The sequence below is a fragment of the Coregonus lavaretus genome (assembly GCF_964263955.1).
Source record: "Coregonus lavaretus genome assembly, chromosome: 11".
In the NCBI taxonomy this organism is placed as follows: domain Eukaryota; kingdom Metazoa; phylum Chordata; class Actinopteri; order Salmoniformes; family Salmonidae; genus Coregonus; species Coregonus lavaretus.
Window position 1 is genome coordinate 18897941 of NC_139998.1, and position 16541 is coordinate 18914481.

The 16541-nt window shown below is 41.0% G+C and overlaps 1 protein-coding gene across 1 annotated transcript in view; it reads left to right on the plus strand.

Annotated features, from left to right (window-relative positions):
• Positions 1-10291, plus strand: part of LOC311137405 (carbohydrate sulfotransferase 1-like) — a gene marked incomplete at its 3' end in the record, with an annotated part of 184349 nt that extends 174058 nt beyond the window's left edge. Inside the window, exons 2-3 of the mRNA XM_084171875.1 lie at positions 5449-5662; positions 9153-10291. Coding sequence (XP_084028001.1) covers positions 5521-5662; positions 9153-10291 — 1281 coding nt within the window. The 5' untranslated portion in view covers positions 5449-5520. The remainder of the gene's footprint in view (positions 1-5448; positions 5663-9152) is intronic.
• Positions 10292-16541: the final 6250 nt, after the last annotated feature.

Below are 16541 nucleotides of genomic sequence, written 5' to 3' on the forward strand. Positions count from 1 at the left end.
CTTCTATCTCCTGGCCATCAGACTGTAGAACAGCCATCGAGCCCACAACCTCCTGTCGTAAGAGGCAAAGATAGACTCACTCACACAAAACACACACACCAGCTCACACAAACACCTCCTACACTAGCAGACTCCTGTACTCACATATAAACTCACACATGCATACGCCCATCAGTGGTGTAGTGTTATTTTTTTAAATGAGGGAGCACTAAGAAATGTAAATTCCATCATAATTTTTTCAAAGTTTGTACTGACAGCCAATCGAATAGCCTATCATTATAGAATATGCATAAAATGAATCCTTCTATTGCACTATGGCCACACATATTGTCAAAAGAAAATGTTCTAGTTTTGATACCCTCAAACACCAAGTTAGGCATAGGCTACCTAATTTCAAAATAGGCCATCATCACTGTCAATCGTGAATGATGATTCTTCACATTTTACCGGTCCAAACTACATCTCCATGACAATCATTTGATTGATCTCAATCAGTTTCATGGGAATATGCATTTAGATCTTCTCGAATTAGAGCAGATGGTGTTAAAAAACTATTAGACTTCTTCTATTTTGTTTCAATCAAAGCATATATCCTGCCTATTGGCTCGCTCTGTTGAGTTTTGGCGCATTATACATTTTTGTTTGACTGACCAGTCTAAAATCTCATTAGAAATGAGTAGGTGTTTTGGTGTAACAGTAACGCTATAGGCCTACTATGCTATGGTATGATATTCGGTAATGTTATGTAAAATGCAAATGAATCATTATGTGATCTTGCGAGACATTGATTTAGCTTTGATCTAACTTTACTAAACTAGCACCATTGTGAGAAGTGATAATCTTCTATTTGTAATAATAATAATGTGATGAGTATGACTATAAGGTGTAGGCAACAGATCTTGATGAGATGTAGTTTTAAGCGATTGGAGTGCCCTTTGTGGTGCTGAAAGGACAGCGCCAGGATCGCGCAATGATGTTAAAGAAGTTGAACCAACTTGTAGTGATGAAGGATAGCACCAATCCGGTTTTAGACCTGGACATTGCATCTTTCAGCTGCTACGCTTGTTTTAGATGATGTGTTAAATTGCTTAGATCATAAAAATCATTGTGCTGCCTTATTTATAGACCTTTCCAAGGCCTTTAACACTGTTGACCATCACACTCTCATTCAAAGGTTGACTGAAATAGGCCTGGATTAGGCTTCTTGCAAGTGGTTTGAGAATTATATGTCAGACAGGACACAATGTGTGTTTTTTGATGGTGTTTAGTGTATGTTCCTCGATATTACGAAAGGTGTACCACAGGGGTCGGTATTGGGACCTGTTCTCTTGACTATTTATATAAATAATATTGGTCTATCTGTTAAAACTCGTAATATTCATCTGTATGCAGACGATACTGTTATGTATGCCATTGCACCAACTGTAGACCAGGCGTTGTTAGAGCTGCAAACTGACTTTGTTGCTTTACAAAATGCCCTGGTTGGTTTAAAACGTGTACTTAATCTGGACAAGACTAAATATATGTTGTTCTCATTCTCACAAAAAAAATTCAGATGGACTACATATTTATTCATTGAATGGTTCTCCCATCGATCGGGTTCCCGCCTATAAATATCTGGGCTTTTGGATTGACAAGGATTTAACGTTCAAAAAACATATTGATGAGCTAGTTAAAAAGACCAGATTCTAAGTGGGCTTCTTTTTTACAAATAGAGCTTGCCTCTGCCTAAACAGCAGGAAGCAGATTGTACAGTCAACTTTCCTGCCAGTTCTTGACTATGGTGACACCATTTACCAGAATGCAGCAGCCACTACTCTTAAACCTTTGGATGCCGTCTACTATAGAGCCCTTCGTTTTATCACAGGTGACAGTTTTAATACTCATCACTACATCCTGTATCAAAAGGTTGGCTGGTCCTCATTAAAGTCCAGTAGATCACTTCATTACTACCTTTTTATTTACAAAGCTCTACTACACAAGCTTCCCACTTACCTAACTTTGTTGTTGAAGTATTAAAAAATGAGTTATCAAACCCGTTCACAGGGTTGGTTAACTCTTGAGGTTCCTCGGGTCTCCACCAAATGAGGTAAATCCGCTTTCAGTTTTAATGCGCCTCACTGCTGGAACAATTTGCAGAACTCATTACAATGACATGTTCTGGTGCTGCTCGGGCAGTTTAGGGTGTTAATTGAGGACCTAGTAGCTGAGGGCTGGAAATTTTTTTCATAAATGTTGTGTTTTGTATTGATTGCTGTTTAGTTTTACATTGTATTGGTTGTTGTATTGTTGTGATCAGGGCACTCTTGGGAATGAGACCATGGTCTCAATGGGTTTTCCCTCAATAAATAAAGAATAATAAGGACAGTGCTGCCTCTCGGCCTGTTCAGGAACAAACAACAATAATTTGCAGTAGGCCTACGACTACATGTTCGATCTATGTGTAGGCTATAGCCTAATGTAAATAAAATTACATATAGCTTAACATCATTGCACTGTTTGTGAGGAGAGCTTTATTGTGAGTAGGCATTTCATTGTATTGCGTAGTTTACACACTGTATCATAAATCAACTTTGATTAGCTTGATGGTTACAATATACCCTATTACAAAATGAAAGAAAACAGAGAGGTGAACTAACAATTCCTAGGATTTATTTGCATAGATTCTACATGCTATCAAATCAATTGACCAAGTAGTGAACATAAATCATTACTATGTAGAACTTCAGGAAATCATTTTTAAAACAGCCATAAAATCAAGCTTTTGTTGTGGTGTATTCATGCATCTCAATAAACTCTAACCTAAATGCATTATTACCTCCAACTTGGCCCAATTCACATTTCCAATTGCCCACCCTGACATACCAAGCGAGAACAGGCCTTGCGTCTCAACCAATAGCCAATGTATTTGAAATATCCCAAGCAGGGCTACAGCAACTTCCATAAAAGGTCAGACTCCTTGGGCTTTGCGGTGGGCACTCTGGTTTGGGTGTCCTCGGCAGAACGGTGTCGCCATAACCAAGTGGTCACATATCGTTCTGGGTTCCACTTCGCAAGAGGGGTCTGTGGAGTTTTATGAACATCAAGGCAGACACACTGTGAATGTAGATTTTTTTTCAATGTCCTGATTGGCCAAAGTGGTCAAGTCTCCCACGGGCCGCCGCAGTGCACACACGTAGCCTATAGTTCTTCATCATTCTCGCCACCACCAGAGAGAAGACAGGGAAGAATACACATTTAATTGGTTTGTCATTCTATCGTTTTTCATGGAATTTGTGTGGTAATTAATTTTCCAGAAATAGTTTTACTAGCTCTGTTTATTCTCAAATTGAAAGAAGTGAGGGCCTGCCGCTCCTCCATCCTACGGCAGCACTACACCCCTGACGCCCATACTTACAAACACACGCACATACACACTCACACACCAATGTTGCTGTCCCATGTATGTAGAGACATTAAACACTGGACACTTCCCGTTTCTTTTATACTGTTTTTCACACTGTGTATTCATATACTGGATTCTTGACATAGCTCACTGTAATATATCTACTGCTGTACATATCATACTGTACAGATATACTTACTATACATTTTGGTGTATATATGCATATATTGCATTTGGATTACTGATACAGTGTTATTTGGGTTGTTTATTGGATTCGTTCTGACATTCTTCAATTCTTGTTCTAGTTTTGGATTATTTATTATTTGTGTACTTGTTAGGAGCTATTAGCACAAGCATTTTGCTGCACCCACTATGACATCTTCTAAACTGTGTACGCAACCAATAATTCAATTAATTCAGACTTTTAGTTGTCAGCATCGTCCATTGTCACCGCTTTCACTTGCTTCCCTAAAGCCCCGCTACGCCCCTATCCCTCACTTCCATGACCACCTCCCCATCTCTGGACTCTAAAGCACAAAGCCATTATCTCCTGTTGTCCCTTTTATTTAGACTAGAAAAATACCTGCTCAGGTCCTTCTGTAATTCTTCAAAAACAACACCCAGCATGAGATACACTGTGTATTCTAAAACCTATCATCCCCAGAGGCATTTATCCTCTGTAATGCTGTTATGCTATGAAAAATAAATGAGGCCAACAGACAATTCAAAACACATAGTCTGTTTTCGAGCTCTTGATGGAATATTTGGGAGGAGTCCCATAGCGGCAAAATGCCAGATCTTGAGAGGGAAGACAAGTCCCTTACAAATCAAATTGCTTTAATCCGTAAACTTGGCATCTGCTTCTGTTGTCTCGGGAGGACAAGGAGCGGAGGGTCTGTGAGCTCTGATTATGAATGGCAATGAAAACCAAACTAGTCACTGAGGATTCACATGATCTCCAATAGGCAGACAGGCTGTAAGGGCTGTACATGTACTGTCATAACGGCTGATTGCCTTTTCTTTTCTTTCCCCGAGAATCAATGGTGTTAAGTAGCCTGGTCAAAGTTTCTCATTATTTGATCTCATTCAGTCATTTATGTTCAGATTTTCATTTTTCATGGAAATCATAGACATTTCAGACAGACAGATCAGTCTCACAAATCACAACCTTTTATTTTGCTAGAATTAAAATAATCAAATAAATAAAATTGTATTGTGCTAGTTTATTGCTCTTGTGCTAGATTATGTCTACTATGATGTGGGCAATTTTTGATCCCATTGTTTACAGTGAATGTCTAGGGAGGGATGCTGCCTGTATGTGATGAATGGAACATCAAAAGCTTATCTCTGGGCTGTAAGATATGTTCCTGGGGACATTAACCTGCCACCACAACATAAACATCATCAATGAACATGAGGAATTAAAAGGGAGAAGGGATGGTGGAGGGATGGAGAGAGAGAGGGATGGAGAGAGAGAGGGATGGAGAGAGAGAGGGATGGAGAGAGAGAGAGAAAGAGGAGGCATTGCCAATTTCTCCTTCTATTTATACATTTAGTACTATTAAGGTATGGCTTTGATGATATTGGCTCGTGTGGAGCTATTTGGAGCTATTTCACTAAGTGTTAAGAGAGCAATTTGGAGTGTTTGTGGAAGCATAGCTAGAAGGGATTTTAATAATCTGGATCGGCAAGTGCTATTACCTACTATCAACTTGAAGGTGGGAAAATAGAGGCTTTTTGCTCTAATGCCTTTTATAGTTTCGATATTTTAACCCAGGTCTCTCTTTCCCAGTGGTAAACAAACTATGATTTCACTGCAGAGACTTTAGGTTTAGATGAAGACAGCTGTCAGTTATCAGTGTACATATGCTATATACTGTACTGTTTAAATATTAAGGTTGAGTTATTCTGGTGATATGTGTTTAAATTGTCATATGCTATTGTAGCTCCCTTGTATGTACTTTGGTATAAATCTGCTCTGGTCAGAATGTCTGCAGAAAGATGAAAGTGAAAATGTAAAATCCCAGAGGACTACTCTTCTGCACCACTCTTGTTTACCTGAGGAGAGTGTGCCCTCTCTGTGTTTCCCCCGGTGGCTGCAGCGTGTAGGATGTAGGAGCGGAGGAGGAGGCAGGATGGAGTGCTCCTGGAAGACAGTGCTGTTGCTGGTGTGTGCCTCTCTGGGGGTCCAGTACACAGCCATCCGCACCCTGAGGGACTCCCTTTCTGGGCCCTGCCACGGTGGCGTCTACCACTGCCAGAGTCGACAGCCCAAAGGTAGGACAAAACTCAAGCATGTAGCCACTAATGCACAACAACAAGCGCAAGTGGCTGTACTCTAAATGGCTTAGGGAGCACACATTCCACTGTATCTACTTTGTGTGTCTACTAAGGAGTCCACTATTTCCAGAGCCCACAGCCCAAAGGTAGGGTCAAAACTATGCCAAGCACAAACACAGAAAACAAGCACAAAGTGACTGTGCTTTATATGGCTTAGGGAACACACGTTCTACTGTATGTTGTAGCCTACTTTGTGTGTGTCAACCACTGCCAGAGCAAAGGCATGACTCTGCCAAGCATGTAACCACTAATACAGAACAAAGTGGCTGGACTGTATATATGGCTTAGGGAGCACATATGGGAGCATGCATTCTACTGGATGTACTTTGTGTGTGTGTCTAGTACCACTGTGAGAGCCAACAGCCCAGAGGTAAGGCTCTTTCTGCAAACACTTAACAACACAGAGCAACAAACAGAAGTAGCTATATGTGCTACTGTACAGAAGTAGCTATATGTTCTACTGTATGTATTTTGTTCTCCAGTTAAAGTAGAATTTTCCTTGAAAATTACTATTATATAGCTAGACATAGTAACTTGTACTCTTCTTTGCATGACAATTTCAACTGATGGCCAGCTGTAACTGTAAATGTGACCAGTAGAGGGCATGCATAGACGTTTCTATTTTATAATTGATTGATAATATATTTCCTATAACTCATTATTGAGTACATACATTTAGGGTTTACAAGTTTGATTTTGTCAATGTTTTTCCCACATAAAAAGCCTTATGTGGTATTCATGCGGGAGGAAAGTTTGTTTGTGTGGGGGCATTAGTCAGTGACACTTGAGGAGCACAGGGAGAGAGAAAATGGAAGGCTAATCCTTCACCAAGGGAATTCCCCTTTTCATGGAGGAGAGGATGAGAGAGATGTAATATCTGTGATTCATTTTGATTCATTTGACAATTATCCTCCAATTTATCTTCATTAATCAGCTTTTGCACGTGGGCTGTATGCGCCTTTCGTCAAGCTCGTCTCCGCAGAAAAGTTACGTCCCATTTGCAATCAACTCCTCATCAGCAGTAATTACACATGGTAGCATTCTGCTCTATGGGTAAACATTGGCAGACAAGCATATTACTCATGCATGTTTACCTTCTGGATTATTAAGGAAATTGGCTTGATAGAGTCTTCACTTGGTTTTTCTCAGTCCTCTGTTATGATGAATTAACCGGATTCTATTTTACATTTACACACTTCTTTCATCCCATGTGTCTATGTGTTCAGAACCTAGGGTTGGTTGCAGAACATCTTTGTTTGAAAGTGTTCTCCTTAAAGGAATAATTTAACAAATAATCTCCTTAAAGGAAAAATACCAAAACGAGCTTTTGGTATTTTTTTTAATTAGTCCACTTTTGATACAGTCCCAAAATGTTTTGCATGTCAGCAGTCAAGTTTTCAAGATAAAGGATTTTCAAGAAACAAAGTATATGATGTATTTTGCATCATCATCATGATGTGGCAAGTTACACAAAAATACCAAAGTATAGTTTTTGAGTGGATTATTCCTTTAAGAAGTCAACCAATTAATATTCAAAGTTGTATTCATAAAGTAGTAAAATAAAGAATGATAGTCAACCAAGACCCATAATATTGTACAGAGAATTGTGTTACGTTACAGCCTTATTCTAAAATGGATTAAAGAAATCCTCATCCATCTACATACAATACCCCATAATGACAAAGTGAAAACAGGTTTTTAGACATTTTTGCAAATGTATTACAAATAAAAAATAGAAAATACCCTATTTACATAAGTATTCAGACCGTTTGCTATGGAAATTGAGCTCAGGTGCATCCTTTTTCCATTGATCATAATTGAGATGTTTCTACAACTTGATTGGAGTCCACCTGTGGTAAATTCAATTGATTGGACATGATTTGGAAAGGCACACACCTGTCTATATAAGGTCCCACAGTTGACAGTGCATGTCAGAGCTTAAACCAAGCCATGAGGTCGAAGGAATTGTCCGTAGAGCTCCGAGACAGGATTATGTCGAGGCACAGCTCTGGGGAAGGGTACCAAAACAATTCTGCAGCATTGAAGGTCCCCAAGAACGCAGTGTCCTCCATCATTCTTAAATGGAAGAAGTTTGGAACCACCAAGACTCTTCCTAGAGCTGGCCGCCAGGCCAAACTGAGCAATCGGGGGAGAAGGGCCTTGGTCAGGGAGGTGACCAAAAACCCGATGGTCACTCTGACAGAGCTCCAGAGTTCCTCTGTGGAGATGGGGGAACCTTCCAGAAGGACAACCATCTCTGCAGCCCTCCACCAATCAGGCCTTTATGGTAGAGTGGCCAGATGGAAACTACTCCTCAGTAAAAGGCACATGACAGCCCACTTGGAGTTTGCCAAAAGGCACCTAAAGGACTCTCAGACCATCTGATTAAACCAAGATTGAACTCTTTGGCCTGAATGCCAAGCGTCACGTCTGGAGGAAACCTGGCACCATCCCTACGGTGAAGCATGATGGTGGCAGCAACACACTGTGGGGATGTTTTTCAGCAGCAGGGAGACTAGTCAGGATCGAGAGAAATATGAACGGAGCAAAGTACAGAGAGTTGCTTGATGAAAACCTGCTCCAAAGCGCTCAGACTGGGGGCGAAGGTTCACCTTCCAACAGGACAATGACCCTAAGCACACAGCCAAGACAACGCAGGGGTGGCTTCGGGACAAGTCTCTGAATGTCCTTGATTGGCCCAGCCAGAGCCCGGATTTGAATCTGGAGAGACCTGAAAAATGGGAGAAACTCCCCAAATACAGGTGTGCTAAGCTTGTAGCGTCATACCCAAGAAGACTCGAGGCTGTAATCGCTGCCAAAGGTGTTTCAACAAAGTTTTTTAAATTGTTTTATTTAACTAGGCAAGTCAGTTAAGAACAAATTCTTATTTACAATGACGGCCTACACCGGCCAAACGCTGGGCCAATTGTGCGCCGCCCTATGGGACTCCCAATCACGGCCGGTTGTGATACAGCCTGGAATTGAACCAGGGGGTCTGTAGTGACGCCTCAAGCACTGAGACGCAGTGCCTTAGACCACTGCGCCACTCGGGAGCCCAAGTACTGAGTAAATGGTCTGAATAGTTGTTTAAATGTGATATTTCAGTTTTTGTTTTTTAATACAATTTGCATACATTTCTAAAAACCTGTTTTTGCTTTGTCATTATGGGGTATTGTGTGTAGATTGATGAGAAAAAAAACTATTTAATCAATTTTGGAATAAGGCTGTAACGTAACAAAATGTGGAAAAATGAAATGGTTTGAATACTTTCTGAATGCACTGTATATACTATACAATCTAGATTTTTTAAATACTTAATCAACTGTATCGTATTCTAGACGTAGTTTATGAAATTCTTCACAGTACAATAGGATTATATGTGTATTACATGGGTACAGATCCTCTCCTTGTCTCTTTGTACATCTAGACTCCAGGTGGAGAGCTCTGTGTGACGACAGCATGTTGCCCATGGAGATGTCATCCACGGCCACCCGGCGCCACATCCTCCTGTTCACCACAACGCGCAGCGGCTCCTCCTTCACTGGCCAGCTCTTCAACCAGCACCCTGGCATCTTCTATGTGTTCGAGCCCCTTTACCACGTTCAACAGGCCTTCACCAACTCCAGCAGCAGGCTGCGTCGGGCCCTGGACCGCCGGGCCCTGCTGGGGGCCTACCGGGACCTCCTCCTCAACCTCTACAACTGCGACCTGCGCTTCCTGGAGAACTACATCCGCCCCGAGCCCCAGGACCACATCACTGGGTCCTTCTTCCGCCGGAGCTCCAGCCGAGCACTCTGCTCCCCCCCTGTGTGCCCCGAGGGCAGGGAGGGGGCCTCTGGGGGTCAGCCTGATGAGACCTGGTGCCCCAAGAAGTGCGGTGCGCTGAACCTCACCCTTGCCTCCATGGCATGTCTGTCGCAGGGTCACGTGGCCATCAAGACAGTTCGTGTTCCGGAGGTGGGGGACCTGCGCACCCTGACCGAGGACCCACGGCTTGACCTGAGGATCGTCCACTTGGTGCGCGACCCCAGAGCCATCCTGGCCTCACGGATGATGGCCTTCTCTGAGCAGTTCCGCGCCTGGAAGATCTGGAACTCTACAGGCAGGAAGCCGCGCTACGTGGACCTATCGCAGATCACCAGCACCTGTAGGGACATGGTGGAGTCGGCAGAGATGGGGCTGCAGAGGCCGGTGTGGCTGCGTGGACGCTACCTCCTAGTCCGCTACGAGGACCTGGCCCTCAACCCAGTGGAGAAGGCCCGGGAGATATACAAGTTTGTGGGAGTAGAGATGGACGAGAACGTGCGCTCGTGGATCGCACAGAACACCAACAACAGCGTGCCTTCTACGTCTGAGTGGAACTATAAGTTCTCCACCACCAGAGACTCCAAAGCCACAGCGGAGAGCTGGAGGCTAAGACTAGGGTTTGATATAGTAAGGACTTTGCAGACTCTCTGCAATGATACACTCTCTCTTCTAGGCTACAAGGTGGTCCACTCTGTGGCTGATCTCAGAAACATGTCCAATAGTTTGGTGGAGCCCAGGACCTTTCAGACTCTCCTATAACTGTGACCATGCAGTTGCTTGGATGTAATGCTACAAGAGCTCCATAGCGTAACTGATATGTTGTCTGTGTCTTCTCTCGAACACAGGCAGTCCAATTTGGATCTTTTTCCACTAATTGGTCTTTTGACCAATAAGATCAGCTATTTTGCTTATAATTGGGCAAAAGATCAGAATTGGACTGTCTGTGTAAACTTAGCCAATGATACAAATGTTTACATCACCAAAGATGATCTATTATATTGACAAGATAGTCGAGTGACCGCTCTAACAATGGAAAATTCATGTTCTCAAAGATGGAAGGCAGGCGGGAGGAGGCAAGATCAGGTAGGACCATTCTAGCCAATAAGAGTGCAGATATGCGTGAGAACAACATGCACAACTCTGATATAAAGTTGTTTTTTTTCAAATGCCACGTGCGTCCACTTATATCAGTGCATTCGTAACAACCTAACCAACCTAACCATAAGCCTCATGTAGCAAATCAGCAATTAAAGTTTTTGTTGACCAAATTCGACTCTGCCCTCTCATTGGCTAGAATGGTCCCACCCGATCTCGCCTTCTCCCGCCTGCCTTCCATCTTTGAGGACATGTATTAACATTGTTAGAGTGGTCACTCGACTATCTTGAAAAGATAATAGATCATCTTTGCCTGTGTAAACGCAGCCTCTTTGACTTCATCCCATTTAATATCTCCAAGCATGTTTTGTTTATGCCCAGTTGTTTAAGATATTTCCGAAAAACTTTCAGTGGAATTAAAATGTATTTAATTTACAATTTGCATGTGGTTTGAAAATTGCACTCAAAAACTGACAGAACTCAACTGCCAGCCCAGTATGTTACATGACAGTACCGAGGAGAATCTCAGGTTTTTGAGTGGTCTTAGATAAAGCTGCTTAATGTACAGTATGTGTATGCGCTGCTTCATTCAAAGATCCTGGCTCTGCTCTTATTTCTTTCTTTCTTTACCCTTATTTATTGACCCTTATTTTATCAGGTAAGTTGACTGTGAACATATTGTATTTTACAGCAACGACCTGGGGAAGCTACAGTGCCTTGCAAAAGTATTCATCCCCCTTGGCGTTTTTCCTATTTTGTTGCATTACAACCTGTAATTAAAAAAAAAAAAAATTACGGAAAAGTGGTGCGTGCATATGTATTCACCCCTTTGCTATGAAGCCCCTAAATAAGATCTGGTGCAACCAATTACCTTCAGAAGGCAAATAATTAGTTAAATAAAGTCCACCTGTGTGCAATCTAAGTGTCACATGATCTGTCACATGATCTCAGTATATATACACCTGTTCTGAAAGGCCCCAGAGTCTGCAACACCACTAAGCAGGGGGCACCACAAAGCAAGCGGCACCATGAAGACCAAGGAGCTCTCCAAACAGGTCAGGGACAAAGTTGTGGAGAAGTACAGATCAAGGTTGGGTTATAAAAAAATATCAGAAACTTTGAACATCCCACCGAGCACCATTAAATCCATTATAACAATTTTGAAAGAATATGGCACCACAACAAGCCTTAAGAGAGGGCCGCCTACCAAAACTCACAGACCAGGCAAGGAGGGCATTAATCGGAGAGGCAACAAAGAGACCAAAGATAACCCTGAAGGAGCTGCAAAGCTCCACAGCGGAGATTGGAGTATCTGTCCATAGGACCACTTTAAGCCATACACTCCGCAGAGCTGGAGTTATGCACGCTCAAGTTTGATGTTTTTTTGTCTTATATCTTGTTTGTTTCACAAGAAAAAATATTTTGCATTTTCAAAGTGGTAGGCATGTTGTGTAAATCAAATGATACAAACCCTCAAAAAATCCATTTTATTCCAGGTTGTAAGGCAACAAAATAGGAAAAATGCCAAGGGGGGTGAATACTTTCGCAAGCCACTGTACATATACTGAACAAAAATATAAACGCAACATGCAGCAATTTAATTGATTTTATTGAGTTACAGTTCATATGAGGAAATCAGTCAATTGAAATAAATTCATTAGGCCCTAATCTATGGATTTTACATGACTGGGCAGGGGTGCAGCCAATCAGAATGAGTTTTTCCCCACAAAAGGGCATAAATACTCCTCAGTTACATCAGCTGTCCGGGTGGCTGGTCTCAGACGATCCCGCAGGTGAAGAAGCCAGATGTGGAGGTCCTGGGCTGGCGTGGTTACACGTGATCTGCGGTTGTGAGGACGGTTGGAAGTACTGCCAAATTCTCTAAAATTATGTTGGAGGCAGCTTATGGTAGAGAAATTCAATTCAATTCTCTGGCAACAGCTCTGGTGGACATTCCAGCAGTCAGCATGCCAATTGCACGTTCCCTCAAAACTTGAGACATCTGTGGCATTGTGTTGTGTGACAAAACTGCACATTTTAGAGTGGCCTTTTATTGTCCCCAGCACAATTTGCACCTGTGTAATGATCATGCTGTTTAATCAGCTTCTTGATATGCCACACCTGTCAGGTGGATGAATGATCTTGGCAAAGGAGAAATGCTCAATAGGGATGTAAACAAATTTGTGTACAACATTTTTGAGAAATACGCTTTTTGTGCGTATGGAAAATGTATATGATCTTTTATTTCAGCTCATGAAACACTTTACATGTTGCGTTTATATTTCTGTTCAGTATGCATACTTATGGCCAGATTTATACTTTACCTTAGAATGTTATGTTTTTACTTCTGGAAATATTGTTTCTATGTTATTTTTCCTGGAAATTCAATGTGTCTATGTCCAACATTTTGTATCCATGTTTTATTTCCTAGAATATAACTGCTGATGTTGCACTGGTGCCAGCAATTAGTAAATCTAGCCTCAAGTCAGACTAATGGTGTTACGTTTTCTGAGAATGGTGCTGTTGCCTAGATGCAGGTCATCCATTTACGCTCACCTAAAGGGATGGAGGGGATTATTTGTGAATTTAAAATTATAGTGCTTGCCTGACGAAGCGTCTTTGAAAATGCTCTGAATGCTGCCTAGAAACTTCTTAAAGTAACTGTCCAGTGAAAATCAAACTTTTAAAAATGCATATTCTGTTAACTCATACCCAAATAATGTTGTTGACTCATCCTATACTCGTATTTGTGGCCAAAGCATACATTGGAGAAAAAAATACTTCAAAAACCCCACCTCAAACTTGTATCTCAAACAGATTGTTTAAAATCATCATAGAGTGTGATGTCATCTTGAGGAGGATGAGCTGGCCAATCAGCGGCCTACTGCATGAATATTTTTAATGACTGGTATATGTGACCAACCGCCTCGATTTGGTCTTCTGTAGCAAAATTTGAAATTGTGTTTTTACATTGGCTAAAAGTAGAGAGTTAGAGCTAGAAAATTGTATATCATACACTGCAGTTGAGGAACAATGGGAAAGTTATTCTGCTTTGAAAGTTGATAAACATGTAACCCAACTTTTGAGAAAATGGCCCTTGAATGTTTTGGTACACCTACTGGAGAGCTCTTCTTTGTCTACACCCATTCAGCATCGTTCACACCCTCTTAAGCCTTAGTCCCACCCATCTCTTTAAGGATTCACATGTGAGGCCATTTGGTAAACACATGCTATATCAAATAAAATCTAAGTTTATTTGTCACATGCACAGGATACAGAAGGTGTAAATGGTACAGTGATAGTGCTTGCATACTTGCATAGTAGCAATATCAAAAACAGAACGTGTCCAGATAAAAATATTTTATAAATATTTTATCGTTATTAGACGATGCTTACCTGACACACTTGTCTACATTGATGGGTCATGTGAAAGAAATGCTAAACCACCCCTCACCCACATTTAGATAAGTGGATGGGTCACTGTTGTCTAGACATGTACACATGTTCATGAAATACAATCGATGGCCGTAATCACCCCCAGACACACCTGCTAATTTGATGGGTCATGTAATAATCCGGCCGAAGTGGAGTCTTTTGTTTAGACATGTAGCTAGCTAGCTAAACAATGAACCGGCATAACCCCAACTCATACTACTACCAATACAAACATTGTCATAGCTGTAGTATGAATCTGCAGGTAGCTAAAGCTAACAAACTAGGTTCAATGTTAACTAGCTAACATTAGGCTATAATTAGCAATGCAAATAGATTTCTGATTTGAATAATTTTACTACACTGATCATACACGTAACATCAGCTAGCGAGCCAGCATGCTAACGTTTGCTAGCTAACTAACAGTATGCTTTAACTTGCAATAAAAATGACTTTCTGACAAAATTTGAAACTTATATCTGTTAAATGTAGCTAGTCTCTTACCCGTATACATGGATGAAAGCTTCACGGCAGACTGGAACCATTTAACTCCGTTTTGTTTGTAGCTACATCTTGTTTGGCCAGCTTTGTGTCAAGTCACTCCGGTTCACACTGACCGTGGCATGTGCAGAAAGTAGCCCATCACTTTTTCCTACTGGTCTGTCAATAGTGCCTGCTAAATTCAGGGCATCAATGTCGTTGAGAAAAGTAGCAAAACTTTTGTAGTTCTCGATGGTTAACGTTATATCTTTCAAAAACGGCACGGTAGAAAGGACTGTCAACACATACTGAACAGCTCAGGTTATAGACAGAAGCGTACATTATCTCAGCCAATCATGGCTAGTGGGAAGGTTCCTGTCTTTTTCCATGGATAAACCAACTATGCTCGTAATTTAACAATTTTATTTGTATTTATGGATGGAATACAAGTTTGTTATTAAGGCACATGAAAGTTCACGTTCCAGAAGGCATTTCTGCCAAAAAATACATTTTGATAAAAAAATACATGTTTATGTTCAAATGCTGCTCCTGTGAAGTAGTGATGTGCGACGTACGCCTAGTTTCCTGAAACAAGTCACATATGCCCACACCATTCTGTTGCTGGGTACGCCCACACCATTCCAACACAGAAAAGCAGCTTTTTAACATACTTAATAAAAAATTTAAGGAAAACTATTTCACTCGGATTGTAATTAATTATAGGTTATATTTCATAGAAATCTGGAAACACTGGACAGTTACTTTAAAATGTCACAGGTAACCACAACATGAAGATCAGAGCCTCTAGCCTACTTTGTAGAGCAAACCTCATTTCAAATGTGAGTTAGAACACTTCAGACAGAGGCCTTTGTAGTTGATGTACTGTATATACTATAATATAAGTGTTGAAATAGGTTATTTAAAGAAAAGGTGTCAGTGCTTTGTCTTAAATTTGTAAACGTTAAGTCAATTTTGTCCGAAAATCATAATATGCTGTTTATAGATTTAATATTTTCAAAATATATTGATTTAACATAAACAAGTTGTGTTTATTTGATCAAGTTAGGCTGATTGGGCTGAAGTCAGTCAAACGATAGTCCTTCAATATCAAAATATATATATACACTACCGTTCAAAAGTTTGGGGTCACTTAGAAATGTCCTTGTTTTCGAAAGAAAAGCAATGTTTTTGTCCATTAAAATAACATCAAATTGATCAGAAATACAGTGTAGACATTGTTAATGTTGTAAATGGCTATTGTAGCTGGAAACTGCAGATTTTTTATGGAATATCTACATAGGCGTACAGAGGCCCATTATCAGCAACCATCAGTCCTGTGTTCCAATGGCACGTTGTGTTTGCTAATCCAAGTTTATCATTTTAAAAGGCTAATTGATCATTAGAAAACCCTTTTGCAATTATGTTAGCACAGCTGAAAACTGTTGTGCTGATTAAAGAAGCAATAAAACTGGCCTTCTTGAGACTAGATGAGTATCTGGAGCATCAGCAATTGTGGGTTCAATTACAGGCTCAAAATGGCCAGAAACAAATAAGATTAAGATGGGCAGTCTGAGATATGGCTTTTTCTTTGCAACTGTGCCTAGAAGGTCAGCATCCCGGAGTCGCCTCTTCACTGTTGACATTGAGACTGGTGTTTTGCAGGTACTATTTAATGAAGCTGCCAGTTGAGGACATGTGAGGCGCCTGTTTCTCAAACTAGACACTCTAATGTATTTGTCCTCTTGCTCAGTTGTGCACCGGGGTCTCCCAATCCTCTTTCTATTCTGGTTATAGTCAGTTTGCGCTGTTCTGTGAAGGGAGTAGTACACAGCGTTGTACGAGATCTTCAGTTTCTTGGCATTTTCTTGCATGCAATAGCCTTCATTTCTCAGAACAAGAACAGACTGACAAGTTTCAGAAGAAAGTTATTTGTTTCTGGCCATTTTGAGCCTGTAATCTAACCCACAATTGCTGATGCTCCAGATACTCAACTAGTCTCAAG